This window comes from Sphaerodactylus townsendi, linkage group LG02, assembly GCF_021028975.2.
Source record: "Sphaerodactylus townsendi isolate TG3544 linkage group LG02, MPM_Stown_v2.3, whole genome shotgun sequence".
NCBI classification, from domain to species: domain Eukaryota; kingdom Metazoa; phylum Chordata; class Lepidosauria; order Squamata; family Sphaerodactylidae; genus Sphaerodactylus; species Sphaerodactylus townsendi.
In genome coordinates, this window is record NC_059426.1 from 141688383 (window position 1) to 141708112 (window position 19730).

The following is a 19730-nucleotide window of genomic DNA, read 5'->3' on the forward strand; positions in this document are numbered from 1 at the left end:
CTAGCCCTTTCCAGCATTCAATCTCTACTCCTCTAGCACTATTAATTAAGCACTATTAAACACTATTAAGTCCCTGCCAGTATGAACTTGCTGCCAAACAAAATGGGAACAAATCTTGTGGTATCTTAAAGCCTAATGTATGTACCTGGGGAACAAGCTAGTGATCCCAACCAACTCTCCCAGTATGTCCTCCAAGGACTGCTGCAGTCAGCAAGTAAAAATCTACTGGTGATGCCTGATCCAAGAGATGTTGGGTTAGCCTCAACCAGGGCTAGGGTGGAATGCTGTCTGGTGAGACCAGGGCCCTGTGGTGACCTGATGCAATCCTACAGGGCCTGGAAAACAGCTTTTCCATCAGGCAGATGGTTTGAGGCAGTCTCTGTTGACCATCATCCAGGCCTCCCTCTTCCATTCTTCTGCCACCAAGCTTTCTTCCTTGCACAGGATAAGTTATTGTTGAAATTCTGTCACCCTGGTTTTAAGTTAAAATTTTAATGTATTTTATACTGTATTTATTACAGGATCAATTGTTGGCAGCCACCCTGAGCACATATAGATCTAATTAATAAACAAACAAACGTGTCAGTCGAATACAGCTGCCGGGGGGGTGGGGGGTTGTCACTTCCCAAAAGAGCTTCGTTTGCTGAGTAGCCATTCATAACAGGAAGCTAGGCTAGGAGATTGCCAGGATGTGGGCTAATAATACAAGGGACAGGCCGGTGTCTGCCTTCATAGCACGATTCCTAAACGTCTTGCGGTAACAGCAGACAAAAAGTCGCAGCATCGCCTCCGCCCGCCTGTTTGCAGCCAGCCTGCCACTCAGGGCGGCCTTCAGGGGGCAGGCCCGTCCCTCTCAGGTGACTTCGCAGGGGCGGCGCTGAACGCCTCTCATATGACGCTGACGGAGAGTCACGAGCGCTCGTTCCTTGCGGGAGACCTCGCCTGGCTGCTGCAAGTTTCCTGCTCTGTGCACCTGGGACGATGTGGGCTCTGGCGCTGCCTTTGCTCCTGGCCGCCGGCTGTGCGGTGGTGGCCGAGCCCGTCAGGTTCCTGGATTGCGGTGAGTAGCCCATGGCGCCTGCTGCCCGCCTTACCTTTCAGCATAGCAGCCGCATGTTTCCGGTACAGTGTTGCCGCCTGGACGAAGTTCCAGTGGCTGAGAGTTAGTAGGACATCGGGCCTCTTCGATGGCTCCGCTCTCCAAAGGCGATGGGTGTCTTGCCCGCTCCCCAGACTACACAAATGCGACCCACGCCCAGTTGCGATGCACAAGGCAGGAACTCCGCTTCATTCCCCATCCCTGTGAAAGTTGCAAGGAGGCTCTCCCAGGGAGCTGGAAAAGTTGGGTAAAAGTTTGATTCAGTTTGGTTGGCCCTAATAAGAAGTATCGCACGGATTTTATTTTAGCTGGGGAGGTCATCTGCAGATGACCGAAAAAGGGTCAGAATTTGCATATGTTAATTTGTATTGACAGATGGAAAATTTACACATAATTGCTGTAATTTAAATGGACATACTGCTCTGTGTCATGCCATCGGGCAGAACTCAGCAACTTTAATGACAAAATAGAACTGAAGTCCTTAGGGACTAACAATAGTATTTCTGCTTCACCTTTCAGGATTCAGACCTTGCTTATTACTCAATACTTCGCAAACTCTTTTAGCAAAAGATGATTTTACCAGAGGGAAGTAGGACATCTGCCTAGTTTCATTGTAGCATTTTGGGGAACAGAGCCACAGCTAAGTTACCATATTTGGATAGTTATTCTGAAGTTTTCCTACAGTAACATCCTGTTGCTTTCTGGGATGATCAAGGTCCTGGAGACATATTGGGAGAGATGGTTCCTTTTGCTCAGAAGGCAGCCTCCTTCCAGCATCCAAAGTATGTCTCCGGTACTGCTTGTGAGAATGTTGTCAAGCAAGACATTCAGGGCCAGTCTCTTTCAGGGCCATCCTGAGGAGAATGACCCCAGTCTGAGCTCACTGAAATGAATGTGCTTAGACTGAAGTAACCCTCCATAGGATTGCACTGTTAATGACTTTGTCGAAGGCTTTCATGGCTGGACTCAACTGGTTGTTGTGCATTTTCCAGGCTGTGTGGCCGTGGTCTGGTAGATCTTGTTCCTAACATTTCGCCTGCATCTGTGGCTGGCATCTTCAGAGGTGTATCACAGAGAGAAGTGTGTTACACTCTGTGTCCAGTGAGAAGGGAATGTTTACTGGGGTATATATTGTGGGGTATATATTCCCCACCCTGGGACATGGACAATATATACCTCACTAAACCTTCCCTTCTCACTGGACACAGTGTGTAACACACTTCACTCTGTGATACTATACTGTGGTTCAGAGGTCACAGAAAACCATGATTTAAGTGCATTTATTTAAGACATGTTTAGGCCACATTTGTTCTTAAATGCACTTATGGGAGGGGTTAGGGTTAGGGGGTGGGGCTCATTGGTACATCATCTAGTGGCATAGTGGTTAAGAGCAGGTACGTTCTAATCTGGAGGAACCGGGCTTGATTCTCTGCTCTGCCGCTTGAGTTGTGGAGGCTTATCTGGGGAATTCAGATTAGCTCGTGCACTCCCACACACACCAGCTGGGTGACCTTGGGCTAGTCAAAACTTTCCGGAGCTCTCTCAGCCCCACCTACTACACAGGGTTGTTGTGAGGGGGGAAGGGCAAGCAGAATGTAAGCCCTTAGGAGTCTCCTACAGGAGAGAAAGGGAGGATATAAATCCAAACTCTTCTTCTAGTGTACATGCAGAAAGTCCGAGGTTCAGTCAGTCCTCAGCATCACCAGGTGAAAGTTGATATGAAAGACCCCTTACCCAGAGATCTCCTGGAGAGTTGTTGCCAGTCAAAGCAGATGAGGCTGCCTTCGATAAACCAATGGTCTGACTCAGTGCACAGCATCACATGCTTATTAGAATAAGGGGGTGGAAGAGTGTTTTGCAGGCAGAAGATCCTAGGTTGTATCTCTGGTTTCTCCGGCTGAATGGATTGGGTAGGAGGTGATGCAAAAGATGTCTGCTTTGAGAACATGGAGAGCTTCTTCCAGTATGAATAGACAGCACTTGCCTTCATATAGACCTGTGGCCCAAGACAGCAGGAGGCTATAAGGCAGCTTTGTGTCTTCACATGACTGAATGAGGAGTTTCACAGTTGAAAACTAATGATCGTGGTTGTCTCAAAATGGGTCATTCAACTATGAGGAATGTCAAGCCAAGATCTGGAAGCACAGTTAGAAGATGGTTCACTACAGTTTTACATGATATACAAGTAGGAAACATTCTGGCTTAATCTGAGCTTGTTTCCTATTGCTGCCGCCTTTGCAGTGCCTTCCTGGGATGACACTTGGGCCTCTGCAAGGGGGGCAGGGGGAGCAGTGATGGTGGAGAAGCCAGCATTTTTCAAAGCAAACCAGGATGTGAACTATAGTTAAAATAAACCATGGGTTTGCACTCTGTCTAAATGAGTGCAGGATGAAATTGCTTTCAGGCCACAATAATATCTATACTTCTGAATATCAGTTGCTGGGGAAAACAGTCAAGGACAATTATTGCCTTCATAAAAACCTGTTTGTAAGTTTCCAAAGGGCCTCTGACTGGGCACTCCTGAAAACAGAATTTTAGTCTGGTGGATCTTTGACTTGATCCAACGTGGCTCTCCTGAGAGTGAGAGAGACTAGAGACTGTGGTGATAGAACTCACTGCTGGGCTGTGTTGAGTGTACTTTTGCCTCGGTCCCCATAATCCCATCTCAAAGAAGCCTATTGAGGCACAGCCTGGCATGATTGTGATAGAAGCCATGATAGACAGGAGGGGAGCTGAACCTTTTCCTCCCTGCAACTCCTTTTCCCCTGCAACTTTTCTACTATCAGGGCTTACTCCCAGTTGTGTTTCTCTGCTGGGGAGAAACACTTTTCAGAACAAATGTGTCACCCTCCTGCTTATCTGTATCACACCTTAAAGCAATTTCCTGCTGTCCCACACTAGCTACAGTAATTTCTGCTTTGATCCTCCGGCAGTCTTCCAACTGCTGGTTGCTAGCTATGTTCTCTTTGTCCTCAAATAAAACATCTGACTATATAATTTTATTTCCATCACAGTCATTGCAGGTGTTGTAATTGTTGTTACTTGAGGGCAGTGGCTGGTTTATGAGAATGAGGGGGGAATCTTCTTATTTACACTGAGTTCACATTGGAGGTTAATTGCTACTAGTTTAAAACTTATGTAGGAAACTAGAAATGTGAGAAGTGGGATCCAGGATCAAAAGATCATTCATTCATTGTACCTTGCTTATCTTCTTGGTGGGTATCCAACGTAGCTTACAACATTGTTGTATTACCGAAGGCTTTCATGGCCAGAATTACTGAAGAAGAGAAGAAGAAGAGTTTGGATTTATATCCCCCCTTTCTCTCCTGTAGGAGACTCAAAGGAGCTTACAATCTCCTTGCCCTTCCCCCCTCACAACAAACACCCTGTGAGGTGGGTGGGGCTGAGAGAGCTCCAAAAAGCTGTGACTAGCCCAAGGTCGCCCAGCTGGCGTGTGTGGGAGTGCACAGGCTAATTTGAATTCCCCAGATAAGCCTCCACAGCTCAAGTGGCAGAGCTGGGAATCAAACCCGGTTCCTCCAGATTAGAATGCAACCACTATGCCACTGCTGCTCCTACTGGGGTGTTGTTTGGTTTCCGGGCTGTATGGTCATGTTCTCGTAGCATTTTCTCCTGACATTTCACCTGCATCTGTGGCTGGCATCTTCAGAGGATCCTCTGAAGATGCCAGCCACAGATGCAGGTGAAATGTCAGGAGAAAATGCTACGAGAACACGGCCTTACAACATTGTTCTTTCCATTTCCATTTTATACTCACAGCAACAACCCTGTGAGCCACGTTAGACAGAGTGTGTGACTGGCCCAAAGTCAGCCAGGGAGTTTTCATGGCCTAGAGGGAATTCCAACCTCAGTCTCTGAGGTCCCAACCTGACACTGCAACTACCATATCACTCTGATGTATTAGACATAGTGTCCATGGGTAGCTGGTTATGCAGAACCCAATGTTCCTTACATTAATCTGCTCCCTGGAATTGGCAGGTGCTTTGCATCAGTGTTTGCAGACTGGAACATGCCAACAAAACCAGGGTGCTGCTGACATGCCCTGGCTTCTGATTGGCTACACAAAAATGTGTAAATTTCAGGTGCTACTCCGAAATATCAGTTGTAAATGCAGATTTACGTATGTGAATTCATGCATGCATGTTGATTAAGATAGCCTTTGATTTTCTAGTTCAGAGTTATTGGCTAATGCCATTTTACTTAAGCCTTTTCAAAAGGTGAAATTTAACAGACGTATCTTTAATTCTCACTGGCCAGTGTTACTAGAAAAGCTAGCTTAAATAGGTTTGGCACTGTTCGTGTCATCTTGCCTAATGTCTCTTGGAAAACATAAGAAGTTCCATTCTGGATCAGACCAAAGACCCATTTAGTCCAGCATTTTGTTCGCACAGTAGCCAACCAGCTACACTTAGGAAGCCCACAGACAGGAAGCATTACACTCAAGTGTATCAGGAGGCATATTGAAATGTATATAAAATGTATCAAAAATAGCTGTTCTTTATTGCTGGGCAGGCAATTGGAGTGCAATCCAGTGACTCTTCTCTTCCCAGAAATTCTCTTCTCGGCATAGAGAACCAGCATCTGGGTTTAGTATTCTTAAGTAGTTTGAACACTTGCCCACATTAAAAGTTCCATTTCAAGGTCTTTTCTTTTTCATTAGGTAGATTCATCAACCAATCTGTTTAATTCTACACACTCTGTAATTCAACTTGTTGCTCAGATGAGAAATAGCTGTGAGATGTTTTCTGGGAATGCTGCTTCCTTATGCAGATGTATGCATAAGCCGTGGATCCCAGGAATGCTCCACATTAAGCTGAACAAATTGCATCCTGACTGACATATGCATTTTCCCCCATCCAGGGGCTTGTCTAGGCATGATGTTGTTTTGATTTGCAAAAAGCCTGTGTTCTAAATACCCACTTTCTTGTTCTTCCCAGTGTAACAGTTGATTTGAAACTAAGATGTGGTTTGTTGGAAGTTCCATTGAACTAAGTAGCTTACTTCTGAGTAAGCAGGCATAGGCGTATCTGGGAGTTAAGCTCTTCTATTTCGTTCTTATCATGGACAAATAGGAATTCATTAACAGTTTTAAACACAAACCGAGCAATTTCATGAGGCTGCAACTTCCTTCCAAAACTTGCACATGTAGCTGGCCAAGGTTTCTGACACAGAGCGGAAATCTCAATGCATCACTAGTCATGTGAGACTAGAAACCACAAGCAGTTTAGAGGGCTGATTCACATTGCCCACAGCAACTGCATTTGCTGTTTCTATGTTTTTATTTGTCAAGTACTTGTCTGGATACTCAAGGCAATTAGTAGTCTTTTTTTAAACATTGCATACTTTTAAAGGAAAGATGAAGCCTTTGTTGTTTCGAAGTTAAGCGGTTGCAATGAAGCAGCATTTCGCCGTTGATTCTGCTATCATTGGCATCTTCAGAGGAGATCCTCTGAAGATGCCAGCCACAGATGCAGGTGAAACGTCAAAAGAGAATGCTTCTAGAACACGGCCATACAGCCCGGAAACCACACAGCACCCCAGTGATTCCGGCCGTGAAAGCCTTCGACAATACAAAGATGAATTTGCTGTCATGCATCCTGTTGTTCTTCACTGCGTTACTTGCATCTTGCCCAATGTCAGTTTATGAGTTTCTAGAGATAGAGGCAGCGGTGGGATTCCAACCAACCACACAAACAAGTAAACTGATATAAGACAGCAAGAAGCAGGATCTAGAAATGGCTCAGAAATTATAATTTTACTAGTGATGCAAGGAGCAGAAACAGTTCTCTATTCATATCACATTTAATTGTGGAAGCCTGTGAATGCATTCCATTCCTTTGTAACTCATATCTCAGCCTAACCAGTTTGTACTACTCAGTCTTGATTCACCTTCTGTTTAACTGCAACTTGCTGATTCATGTTAAAGCCCTTCCAGGTGCTAGGCATTGAGAAATATAAACAGTATTACAGGCTTTACCAGGGAAAGCAAATCAGCTGCTGTCTAAATTCTTTAGCATTTGTAAGGGGAAGGAATATAACAATAGCTTTGTCATCTCCGTCATATGTACAACTCTGGCTGATTTCACTGCACAAAAGAGGGCTTTTATTCAAATTTCCTTGGTTGTAAAATACTCTACATTGCTGTGTAACTGTGGATGTATTACTGTGGAAATGAATCCTACAGATTTCAAGGAAGTGTATTTTCAGATATTTAGTTTCTCCATCCTGCCCGCACTGAGCTCTTCTAGTCTGATTCTGTGTCACTGAAGTGCTTGCTTTTCAATTAAGTAATATGGAACATCATGTGACTCAGGACAGGCATGTCACACTTCCCCATAGGAACTGTCTGGGGTTCCTCGAGTAGCCATTGATATCAAGTAAATTTTGGCAGAAATGTAATTAAATAATTCCAAACAGCTGTGCCTCCAGTAAGACCCATAATGTGGAATACTGTAAGTTGGACCAAAAAATGAGGATCCCTGACGGTTCCTTAGTCACTGTTATTGCTGATCTTCTGTGATATCAATTTTTAGTGCTACCTGAACACCACTCCAATTCCACAGTTTCTGTAATTAAGTTGTCAAGGTTGAAATGCTACAGTTCAGAGGATGTTCTGGCTAGTTCTGTGGAAGGTTTGTGCCCCCGCCATTATGAGATGTGTTAACTTATTCTGCATTCATGTTTATATGATGAATTGTTGCTGAAATTACTTCTGATGCTTGCCAAATCAGTTGTCCCTACCTGGGATTCTTTGAGTAAATCTCAGTGGTTGAAACTCTTCCTCTAAGATGTACAGGATGCATTTTCCATGATAAATGTTTATTATCACTCTATAAGCTTGCCAGTGCTGATTGATAACGCCTACTTAAGCAAGCTGTGTCCATGGTAGTCTAATTGTGGTGCCTTAGCCAAAGCACACTTGCTGCCAGGAGGAACTGGACATATCCCACTAACCTGATTATGTCTTTATGTCCTCTTCACAGGTTCCAAAGATGGAAGCATCAAAGAGGTCAATGTGAGTCCTTGCCCCACCGAACCTTGTATGCTTCATAAAGGGGATTCCTACACAGTCAATGTCACATTTTCTAGTAGTAAGTATCATGTGTTGGTTTTCAGCTTTCTTATAGCTGCGGTGTGCACAGGACTGAAATATCTTTCCTATTCATGTTCTGCATTTGAGTCAAGAAGGTTTTGACTGCTCTGTGTTTCTTTGCATGGAAATGTTCCATGTAGAGACATTATGGACACCATATGTGCTAGCGCAATCCTAAGCAGAGATTTCACCCTTCTGTGCCTACTGGCTCCAGTGGACTTAGTAAAGTACAATTCTGCTTAGGATGGCACTGTACATAAAGTGATACACTCATGTCTTTCATGTGTTTGTGTTCCTGCCAGTGAATCATGACGGGCTGTGCTTTTCCATACTTTCAGTGGGTGCACAAAACCACAAGAAATTGTAATAACTAATAATTCACGTTCAGTTTTCAAGGGGTTTTCTACCCTTTCAGTGTAAACGTATGCAAGATGGGCCATAGTATCCGATTAATTGAGTACCGTGTTTTTAACTGATCACTTTCCTTGTCTGCAGAAATTGACAGCCAAGGCAGCCAAGCAAAGGTGTATGGAGAGCTGCTACATGTGCCAATTGCCTTTCCACTAGACCAGCCTGATGGATGCAAATGTGGGATCCAGTGTCCTATCCAGACAGGCCATTCTTATGTCTACCTGAACAAACTTCCAGTGAAGACTGAATATCCATCTGTAAGTATCTAAATGGCCAACCTGAGGACATGGCTTCCTGTCAGAATCCTTTGTTTAATCTGTAGAATAAAATACTCATGGCAGGTGATGGAACCATTCAGATTAGCCATTGGTTAACTTTTACAGAAACTACACCTTCGCGTACAAATACTCAATCCATGAGTTATATAAGAGTATATTTCAAATCATATTCAAATAGTGTCTCGATTTTTGTAATCAGGGATTATTTCCATAAATTCAACAGGTGAAGCTAAGTATTGAAGCAGTAAAACCTCTGGATATGGTTTTATTTCGTTATCCTTTTTCAAGCCAGCATAGGTTATGATTATAACCTGGTAAAAATTAATGTGTCACAATGAAGGCTCTTCGTAATCTCAGACCTAATGCTGTTCTCTGTGCCAGCATTTAGAGAGCCTCGAAATGAAACTGCCTCAATATTTAGCTTCACCTGTTGAATTTATGGAAATAATCCCTGATTACAAAAATTGAGACATTGTTTAAATATGATTTGAAATTTACTCTTATGTAACTCATGAATTGAGTATTTGTACACAAAGGTGTAGTTTCTGTTATGCTATCTTATATACACCTTCCTTGTTAATATGATTGGTTAACTCTTGCCTAGGAGATCTTTAAAGCTTGCCATATTGGAGAAGAGGTTGGATGAACTTGATTGTGTGTTGTCATACACATAGGGTTCTCCCAGGTCAGGTTGTCACAAACAGTGGAACAAGTGACAAAAGTTGAGTCTGAACAGTCACACTTCAGATTGCAGGTAAGGATTCATATGATCAGAGGTTCCCCATGGAGGGAAAAGAACCTGTATGTATAAAACTGGTTGATATGTCAGGCCCAAGGCTGAACTCAGATTGCTTCTGCTTGACATCTAATTTTCATCTGAGCAGCAAATTATCGTGTTCAGAGGATCGTGAGTCATGTGAGTCTCTATGTCCAACCTGAAAATGTTTCAGTTCACAATGGAAAACCTAACAGACTTTTAGCTGCACATGGTCAGGGATATTTTCTCTTTATATAGAACCATATACTGCTGATTTTGCACAGTGGGCCATATTGAAAGAGAATGAGGAAAATGAAGTGTGTGTTCTTTTCACATTAATATGTACTGTTTGAGATCCTGCTTTTTCATCATAGATGGAATGATTTTGAATCTAATTGTGACAACTTATTGGTCCCCCACTGCCACCATGTCTATATACTTGAGGATAATCTTGTCTTGCTATTTTTTTCCAGCTGAAATTAGTTGTCAGATGGGAACTGCTTGATGATCAAAACCAGATGTTATTCTGCTGGAGGATTCCTGTCCAAATCGTCAGCTAAGGAACCCCTGCAGTTTACTGGGGAAGGGAAGAGGTTGTTGGATGCAGACAGAAGAGCCAAGTACTTTGCTGTAAGAAGCGTTACTTATTTTGATTTACACAGCTACTGTCTTCCCAAGGTGTAGATGAAGCAGGGGGCCAGTGGCCAGGCCAGAATGAGCCCAAGAAGGTCGGGATGGTTGGCAGAAGTCTTAGCTTAATTCAGGGGAACATTCATGTAGCTGCTGATGAAAGGGACTGAAATAGAGCACACATCTGGAAAGGACTTTTCCTATAAGGAAACTGGGCCAGCAAACATCAGACATCAGGACTACTATTGTTCATCGACACTATGGCAGGCATCTCGGCTCCGGCTCCCTTTCCCAGCTCTGCCATTCCTGGACTTTCCTTGGACCTGCTTTTGTCATCTGGAGCCCAAAGGAAACTGAATAGAAATACCTTCTGTGGCTACTTGTGTCAAAGAAGGGAAAAGTTCTCCTGAAAATAGATGCTAAGCCAAAATGGCATTTGATTTCTATGCAGAGATAACTTGCATTAACCAATGCTTTGCACTATCTTGTTAACTGGAGTTGCTGGGAAAAGTGCTATCTCAATCCCAGCCTCTTTTTATAACTCTTCTGTTAATAAAATGTTACAAACAAATGTCTGTCTGTCTTGTTAGTGGATGGTGAAACGCTTACTATCTGGAAGGTGCTGTGATCCCATCATTTGGATGTTTGTTTCAGTGAAACCTTCAGTTGCATGTGGAGTCTGTTTTCCACTCAATGAGATAAAGTGGGGGCACTTGCACTCATGGCATATGGTTTAGTTGTGTTCCTGTGACTCATCAAATGCTTCTGAAAATGTAAAAGGTAAGGGGGATGGTGGTGGGACAGGCACTACTTGGTTTGACAACCATGTGGTCTAGAGCATAGGTGTCAAACTCACGCCCCTCCAGATATGGACTACAGTTCCCATCATACCCTGCCAGCATCATGCTGGCAGGGGATGATGGGAACTGTAATCCATAACATCTGGAGGCCCGTGAGTTTGACACCTTTGGTCTAGAATAGAAGGAAAGGCTCCCTTTTAATGCTGCCAAAGTTGTACAACCTGCCAAACTGCCAATTGCCAAACTGCCATTTCTGAATTGTCAAGGTTCTCAGTGAAACAGGCTATTGTAGGAGGTGCTGGAGGGAGGGGGGGGGGGCTCTCCTTCTTAGGAAGTTTTTAAGCAGAAGTTAAATGGCCACCTGACAGCAATGCTGATTCAGTGAAAATAGAATATGAGAGGAAGGGCAAGGAGGATTGTGTCAGTGCTTGGCTCTTGTGGCCCTTTCTTACATGCCCAGGGTAATGCCAATTGCCACTTTGGGGTCAGGAAGCCATTTTCCTCCAGGCCAAATTGGCCAGAGATCCTGGAAGGTTTTTTTTTTTGCCATCTTCTGGGCATGGAGCTGGGGTTACTGTGAGTGTGGGGGGGAGGGCGCAGGTTGTTGTCAATTTCCTGCATTGTGCAGGGGGTTGAACTAGATGACTCTGGAGGTTCCTTCCAACTCTAAAGTTGGTTCTTCAATACTTTCCTGCATCCTATTTTTTGTAACTTAAGCCTGGCAAATGCATATAACTTAAGCCTGGAAATGCATATAATTAGTCCAGCATGTAAGCCATAAGGCACTATATAAAACCATTTATTTCGTGTTATGTTGTATTTTTCCTTCTAGTAGAAAACACCATGTAGAACACATTCCAAAGCTAACGAGTGGTAATCCTTTCCACTTTCCAAACTTATACTCCAGCAGTCATAGAAAGTGCAACGGGTAGAGGTCTGGGGTGAAAACAGAGGGCTTAAGCCAAAAAGGCCATTGGAGTTCAAGCTACTGCCTGACTATAAATAGAATCCATATGCTCTGAAGCTGGGCAGCTTGTTCCAGGCTCAGGTGTGAAAGGCTGTGTTTCTTGCATTGCTAGCAAGAAGGGCTTTGGGAGGCAGGTTTACAAAGGTCCTGAGACGTCTGTGAATTGGGGGTTTTCAGCTACTGCAGGTAAAAATACACAGTCTATCAATACCTGTGTTGATGGTGAGATGCCGTCCATATAACAAAAGATTGGAAAAGTCCCACATTTATGTCACTTGACCACCTGTGGTGGACCAACTTCCAACACTGTGCTTCTGAGGGAGGCATGGTAAGGTGTATGGAATGTAATGGTTTTGTGTAAGGCAACAGGATTTTACACAATATGGAGGAGTTGGGTGGAAGGGAAATACTGCAGGTCGATATAGGGCTTGGAATAACTCATGGGACAAAACTCCTACAAAGGCCAGAGGAGGGGTAGATGAGATGAAATATGAGCATCACATTAGCCCATGCAATGGAACTGAGCAGAGGACAAGGATGTCTGATTGGTTTTAAAAATGATAGGTAAAGACAAACAACCTGTCAGATGGCAACTGGGGCGGGGCCTGGATCTTGAGTGCCTGATGGCTGAAGCAGTAAGCTTGTGTTGAGCAGGTCCACGAAGATGATGCTTTAACGTTTCAGAGCTCCTCGTTGGCCTTTGTGAGTTTGGCCCAGAAGGATGTTGCGTTTTTGTACTTTGGGAAACAATGGTCAGGCTTTAAAGCTGATGCAGGAGTTCTTGTCCACTGATGAGCCTCCAGCTCCCCGAGCGGCATCTGACTGAAGGGGTTGCCTCTGTTCAGTCACTGCCCCCTGGAATCATGCAGCCTCTGGACTCTGAGCTGCCTCCAGCACACAGCGGTGGGGCTCGGCTAAAGCTATGTACCCGGGCAAGCAGCTGCAACGGTAGGAGCCCTCTGTGTTCTTGCAGACGCTGCCCTCACACAAGGGCAGGGCGGCACTTGCCTCCTCGCATTCATTAATGTCTGATGGGAGAAGAAAGAGAACATTCTTCAGACTCATTAGTATGGAATCTCTCCCCCTGCTCTCTGGTCACCACCCTCAGTAAAGAACAGTTTAACTGAGATACCGAATGCACATATAAACTACACAGCCTGGGTTGCAGGTGGCATGGTGACAGGGCTTTCAATCCATGCACCAGGTCACATATGTGCAAATGCAGCTTTCCTGTTGCTACACGTCACAGGCTGGTAATTACTGCCTGTATAGGAGGCAGCATAGTGGGTGAGAATCTTTTAGCAGTGCTTTATGTGTCCCTAAGAGATGAGCAAGGAGAAGAATCCAGTAAATAATCATTTGCTGGCATCAGGTGGCGTTATTGTATACATATGCATCAATTTGGTCTGCAAAAATATACCCTTACAGCAGTGCACAAAACTTCCTGTATACTATGAAACTGAGAGTACTAGTGAGCCTGCATGGAATCAAAAGTAATATCTCAGTGACCTTTTCCCAAGAGCACTTCAGCCCAAATCCCCATATTTTTTCCTCTCCACACTGAGGTTCCTTCTGCAGGGCTAAGTTCTGAACAAACATCTGAAGTGTTGTGCCAATTTACTTTTGCTGATTTATCCAGGCTATGCCAGCTGGCATCTCAACAGGGAGTCTCAGCAATCCAGTTAGTGACAACAGCTTGTCTAACTCACTCACTACCTACCTACCAATGTGGTTGGCACGCGAAAAGTTGCTCAACACTGTGAGCCGTTTCATGCTTTAAAATAGAAACTATTACACACTCAGTGAAACGCTCAGTTTCAGTGTGTCGCAAGGCACTTGATATGTCTTTCAGCAAGGGTCCCGTGCAGAGAAGTACTGCCAGGCCAGCTCTGGCTCTATCTGTTTTTGTGCTCTGTACCCTGCAACAGGAAGAAATGAAGCTGCTTTGCACACTGCAGGGGGAAAGTGGATGTGTATGCTATGTTTTGATGGTACCTATTTCTGTTGGAAAATGTATAAAGGTCAAACAGTTCAAAAAGCTCTAGACATCTTAACTATTGTTCGCCATTTCATTTCAGTCTTTTTGCCTTCAGCTCTGTCTTTCCCCCTCCATCTTCCAGCCTTCAGCTTTGCCTCTTCAGCTTCAACATCCCTCTCTGCTCAAGGAAGGTGGTCTTTCAACTGCAAGCCTAGCCGCTTCTCACTCTGCAAACACTGAAGGCACCGGGATCCTCTCAGTCAGCAAGCAGAAAGCTATTTATTTACCATGCAGCTTATAAAGCCCCATTTTTAAAAAAGAAAAGAAAAGGGATGAACTGTGTTAAACTCTTCTGAAGGAAAGAGATTTTTTTCAAAATGAAGCAATGCTTCGGTGCCCTGTAGCTGCTGGTCCTTACATGAAGTTCTTGTTGTTTTCCTATGTAATTCATGGCACACACATCACTGTTTCAACATTGATCTCCAATTCTCAGGGTTGCCAGCTTTCTTCTGGCATTGGTCCTGCTCCAGTAAAATTATGGTTTACTGGAAAAGGTTTAAACAGATCAAGTTTCCCCATTACTGCATCTAAGACGTCTCCCTATTTACTAGCTGCTAACACCACCATAGCCCTGCCAAGAAAAAAGTTGGCAACACAGTAACAAATTCCCTTTGTATGAGTTCTTTTAGCACAGGGGTAGGGAACCTGCGGCTCTCCAGATGTTCAGGAACTACAATTCCCATCAGACCCTACCAGCATGGCCAATTGGCCATGCTGACAGAGGCTGATGGGAATTGCAGTTCCTGAACATCTGGAGAGCCGCAGGTTCCCTACCCCTGTTTTAGCAGCAGGTAAAGACTGGAAAGGGAGAGAAGCCAGCATGATATGGCCCAATCTTGGAAGTTAAGCAGGGTTGGTAATTGGAAGGGCGACCACCAAGGAAGACCCTGCAAAGCAAGGCAATGGCAAATCACCCCTGCTTCTCACTTGCCTTGAAAACCCCTTGCGGGGGTCGCTACAGCTCAGCTGCAACTTGCACACATGTCACACATGCTGCAAATACTGGAAAAGATCTGGAGTTCTATTTTGCACTTCTAGAACCTCATGAAAGTACATGAGATTGCACAGCATAATCAAGAGCACTGAACTCAAGCTGATTTTTTAAAAAAATCTGATCCCTTGGACTCTGTTAGAACACCATCGGTGATCGGCCACAAATCCTGCTCAGTTTCTGGCCTCTTTTCCCCTTGGACCACTTACCCACACAGGCCATGCGTATCAAGTCTAGCCGGAAACCATCAAAGCAGTCGCAGGTGTAGCCCTCCTGCACTCGCACACAGCGCCCGTTATCACAACCATTCAGAATCCCACATTCTTCAGCTCGCAGTCCTTCAAAGCTGCTATGTTGCCCTGGGGAGATAAAGGAACTATAACAATGGATGGCGTCAACCAAAAGCCCAGTGGAACATCTCAGTCTTACAGGCCCCATGGAACTGTGGAAGGTCCCGCAGAGCTCTGGTGTCAGCTGACAGAGAGTTTCACCTGGAGCCAGGGTCAAGAAAGCCCTGGCTCTGGTCGAGGCCAGCCTAATGTCCATATGGCAGGGGACCACCAGTCAGTTCCCATCACAGGAGTGACTTCTATGGACAACATGGGGAAATGCTGTCCCTAAGATAGGAGTGTCCTAGACTACTCAAGATCTTAAAAGCTAAAACTAACACCTTGGACATGCCCCAGAATTCGACTAGCAACTGGTACAGGGGTAATATGCTCCCTCACTGAAACTCCAGTGAGGAACCTGGCTGCTGTGTGTTGAACCAGGTTTAGCTTCCGAATCAGACTCAAGGGTAGGCTGGTGCAGTGGCGAAGCTGCAACGGGAAGAGGGGGGAGCTGCGCCCAGGGCGCTCTCCATTGGCGTCCCATGGGGGGGGGGTGGAAAATCGGCCCCTAGGCCGCCCTCCCAGGGGCAGGGCAGGGGTGGGGGTGCAAGAAGGCAGGTCGCGCCCTGGGTGCAGTTCCCTCTCCCTCTGTTCCTGGGCTGGTTTAAAGTCAGTTACAATAATCTGGCCTGGAGGTGACCATTGCATGGATCACTGAGGCTAAATAGGCATGGGAGAGGTGGTGGTGCCTGGAGCTCTGATCTAGATAGCCCTGGGTAGCTTGAACTCATCAGATCTTGAAAGCTAAGTAGAGTCGGCCTTGGTCAGTATTTGGATAGGGCAGCACCAAGAAATCCCAGGGTTGCCATGTATAGGCAGGCAATGGAAAACCATCTCTGAATGTTTCTTGCCTTGAAAACCCCACCAGGGGTTGTCATAACTCAGCTGTGACTTGGTGGCAAAATAATTTTTGGGGGGAAGACAGAATCTTGCAGGGCGATGAGAGATAAGCCTATATCAACCCATCAATCAATAGATCCTATCTTAATCTGGCCAGTCAAGACGAGAAATCTTTAGAGAGTAGCTGGTAATAACACGATTATCCTAACAGTATAGATGATGGCTAGGGATGCTTTATGCTGTAAATATTGTTGAGAACAATAAAGCATGTATTGTACCATCTGGTCTTGTTCAAGCATAATCCATCACAAGTAAAAGGATTCCCTGAGCAGTGACGTCTGCTTGACTTCACCAACAAAATTGCCAGTAATGTGATTTTGTAAGTGAAACCAATAGTTGCTCCAGGGGACACTTCAAGGAAGTAAAAACAGTGTGGAGGGAAAGACAGCCCCTACTTCTGGAGAAAAAGGCATTTATGGGCCTGGGGTGTAAACATTCCCGTTTGGGATTTGATTTAAAATCTGTGCGGGGTTGTTCATAGGGACTTTGTAATATGTAATTTGGCCCTCAAAGAAGGATGTAAGGAAACTCCCTATAGCTGTGGTGGCGAACCTATGGCACTCCAGATGTTCATGGACTACAATTCCCATCAGCCCCAATTGGCCATGCTGGCAGGGACTGATGGGAATTGTAGTCCATGAACATCTGGAATGCCATAGGTTCGCCACCACGGGCCTATAGTCTGAAATCTGGATTAATTGGATGAGGAAGTGCATCAGCACAATCCTGGGCACAAGCTGAACTAGACAACCATTTTTCCCTTTCCATTAACTTACCAACATGGCCAGGCACATAGCGCGGCTGTGTTTGTGCAGGGCGAAGCTGTGGTGCTTGTAGGGATGTGCGCTCTCCAAATTCAGTGTTTGAGTCTCTGTTGGAGTGGCTGACATCAGAGGCACCGTACTCAAGACTTAAATGGTTGTAATAGGGCTCCACATCAGGGCTATAGAGTCCATACTGGTGGTCTTCCTGATTTGGTCCATATTCATAGCCAGGCCGCTCTTGGAGTCCAGCCTCACCTCTGGCAACATTGCAGAGTTGAGCAAAGTCCTCTAGAAGCACAGGCAGAGGAAAGGAACTGATCAGGCCGAGTATCACAAGAGAATCTAAATGCAACACAGCAAAATGATGCCCAGGCAAACAAGAATCAAAGGAGATTGTTTCCAAGGACTAATTTCGCACTTGTCTAATGATTCAGACCCTGAGAAATCTTGTGAGAGACTTCTAATGCAAAACAAAAAACAGAAGTCTGTCTATGCTGCAGTTATCTGCAGCATAGAGACTTATTTAAAATATTGCTAGGCTCATTTTTCTCCCAACACTGTTGGGATCCAGCCAGTATAAAAATGGAAGAATGCCAGACCATTGAGGCCATACAAAGCAGCCCCCCAGGGTACCTCTGATGGAGAATAGCTTAGTAAATATTTAGGTGTTATAGTATTGAGTTTGAGGGAATGTGGAATACAAATTTAAGATAGGGTTACCAACCTCCACACGGGGCCTGAAATTATCCCAGAATGACAACTGATCTCCAGAACACGGAGATCAGTCCTTCTGGAGGAAATGGCTGCTTCAGAAGATGGCCTCTATGACATCACATTGCTCTCGAGCATCCCTTGCTTCCCAGACTCCACACTGCCAGAGCACTGCTCCCAAATCTTCAGGTCTCTCCCAAGCCACAGCTGACGACTCTAATTTGAGAAGCCTCATTCTTTTGTGAGCCGGTCCCAGCTCTCTTCAAATTTAGGGCTGATTTGCAACAGAATTCACTCCTCCCCAAATGTAGACATCCCTCCATCCAACCCAGAAAAACCCTTCATGATAAAGGATACTAAATTCTCCACCTCCAAGAAAGGGGAACCTACAATTCCCATGCCCCTCAACAAGAAATTACAGGCAGACAGAGAACAGCATACATAGCTTCCTTTGCGTTCTAATCACATTTAAGAGGCAAAGGGAAGTAAGCATCTCATGGCCTCCATCAGGAAATGATATTCCTGACCTTGCTCAAAAATCAATGTCTTGCTAAACAGAGACCTAGGAAGACCTCTCCTGACCCCAGTGATGCCTCACTTCTCAAAGGTAACTGTCAATACTTGAGAAGTGGGTAGGGATACCACTGGGGGGGACCGGCTCTTAGTCTATTCTCTCCTCACCTTCCACCGCTTCAACTCTTCTTGTGAATGCATTAAAAGGCTGCAAGTGTTGGGGGAGAGAGCTTTCAAGGAAAACTCACACAAAAAAACTCCTAGTAAAAAACAGCAAGGCAACGGAAATTCACCTAAAATAAGTTATCAGTAGTAGTCAAGCTGTCCGGCCTGAGTCAATATTAACTGTAATGCTCTAGTATGGGTATGGAAAGGAACTCATTGTCAGTTCTTGGGAATGCTGTTAAATGAAGCAATGAGGGGCCAGCGGGTGAGAATTGTGGATCCAGCAGCTCACATGGGAAGACCGGCCCAGTGGAAATCATTACAAGAGCCAACATACTTGCCATGCAATTGCAACTGTGTTAGCTGAACACTAGCCTAATGGCTGCAGACTCTGCCCTCTCCTCTCTCAATCCCATGTGGTCGGTGCATTCTCACCAGAGGACCTTGGGGGGCAGAGTGCACAGTCATGACTCCAGGCTTCCCCGAAACGGCAGCAGCATTCAGTGTATGTGGTTCGCTGCCCCAGCAGTGGCTGATTGCAAATGTAGTTGGAGACCCTCTGCCAGCAGATGTCCAGGTGAATGTCATGTTCATCCGCATCATCTGTTAGTGGAAGACATAGAAAAAAAGACATGACAAGAAAGTACAGCGAAGCATGACTGCTTAAACGCATCTTCAGCACTGTACCTTACCACAGGTCTCTCAGATAAACAGCTTTGTTTTGGGTGGGTGACTCAGTTCCTTGATATCTCAAGTTAGAAGTGTTAAATATTGTGGCTGGGAAAGTCCTCTTACTGAGATTAGTATAAGGAACTTCCTCTTGTGAGAGTAATCAGTACAGGGTTGGAGGAATCATTGGTCCAAATCTATATATATAAAAATCTAACAGTGTGTTTGTCCCTGATGGTCTCCCTCAGAAGCTGCTGGACGGATCGCCCCCAAATTTTCACAGGACATCCCTCCCTGTTGCGGGCAGGTAATCAGACCTTCAAACCACTGAAAGTCCATACCTGAGCCAGGTAAAATGTCTTTTTTCCTGGCGCACAAGGCCATGAAGCTGCCTCTGTTTGACTATCACCCTTAGAATGTTTGTGCAGCCTGTCTGTGGCCTGAGGGGTTGGTATGAGGGCTTAGAATGTTCGCGCAGATGGGCAGAGATGAGCAGTGAAAACAGTAAATAGGTAACACTGTTAGGTATTACGA

The 19730-nt window shown here is 45.1% G+C and overlaps 2 protein-coding genes across 3 annotated transcripts in view; one reads left to right on the forward strand and one right to left on the reverse strand.

The window, feature by feature from the left end:
* The first annotated feature begins 893 nt into the window (after window positions 1-893).
* Window positions 894-10860, forward strand: NPC2 (NPC intracellular cholesterol transporter 2). Its single transcript, XM_048487061.1, has 4 exons — window positions 894-1060; window positions 8104-8211; window positions 8709-8881; window positions 10133-10860. Exons 1-4 carry the CDS (start codon window positions 982-984, stop codon window positions 10217-10219), a joined length of 447 nt encoding a protein of 148 aa, XP_048343018.1. The 5' UTR covers window positions 894-981; the 3' UTR covers window positions 10220-10860.
* A 998-nt stretch (window positions 10861-11858) lies between these two features.
* Window positions 11859-19730, reverse strand: part of LTBP2 (latent transforming growth factor beta binding protein 2) — a 178737-nt gene continuing 170865 nt past the window's right edge. For both annotated transcript variants that reach the window (XM_048485686.1, XM_048485687.1), the window contains 4 exons: window positions 18963-19130; window positions 17151-17426; window positions 15295-15444; window positions 11859-13084 (listed from right to left, as the gene is read on the reverse strand). In XM_048485686.1, the coding sequence (XP_048341643.1) occupies window positions 12918-13084; window positions 15295-15444; window positions 17151-17426; window positions 18963-19130 (761 nt within the window). In that variant the 3' untranslated portion in view covers window positions 11859-12917. The remainder of the gene's footprint in view (window positions 13085-15294; window positions 15445-17150; window positions 17427-18962; window positions 19131-19730) is intronic.

Coding starts and splice junctions, on each gene's coding strand:
- NPC2 (XM_048487061.1), top strand. CDS start 982: ATGTGGGCTCTGGCGCTGCCTTTGCTCCTGGCCGCCGGCTGTGCGGTG. Junction 1,061..8,103: donor CGTCAGGTTCCTGGATTGCG/GTGAGTAGCCCA, acceptor TCCTCTTCACAG/GTTCCAAAGATGGAAGCATC. Junction 8,212..8,708: donor CAATGTCACATTTTCTAGTA/GTAAGTATCATG, acceptor CCTTGTCTGCAG/AAATTGACAGCCAAGGCAGC.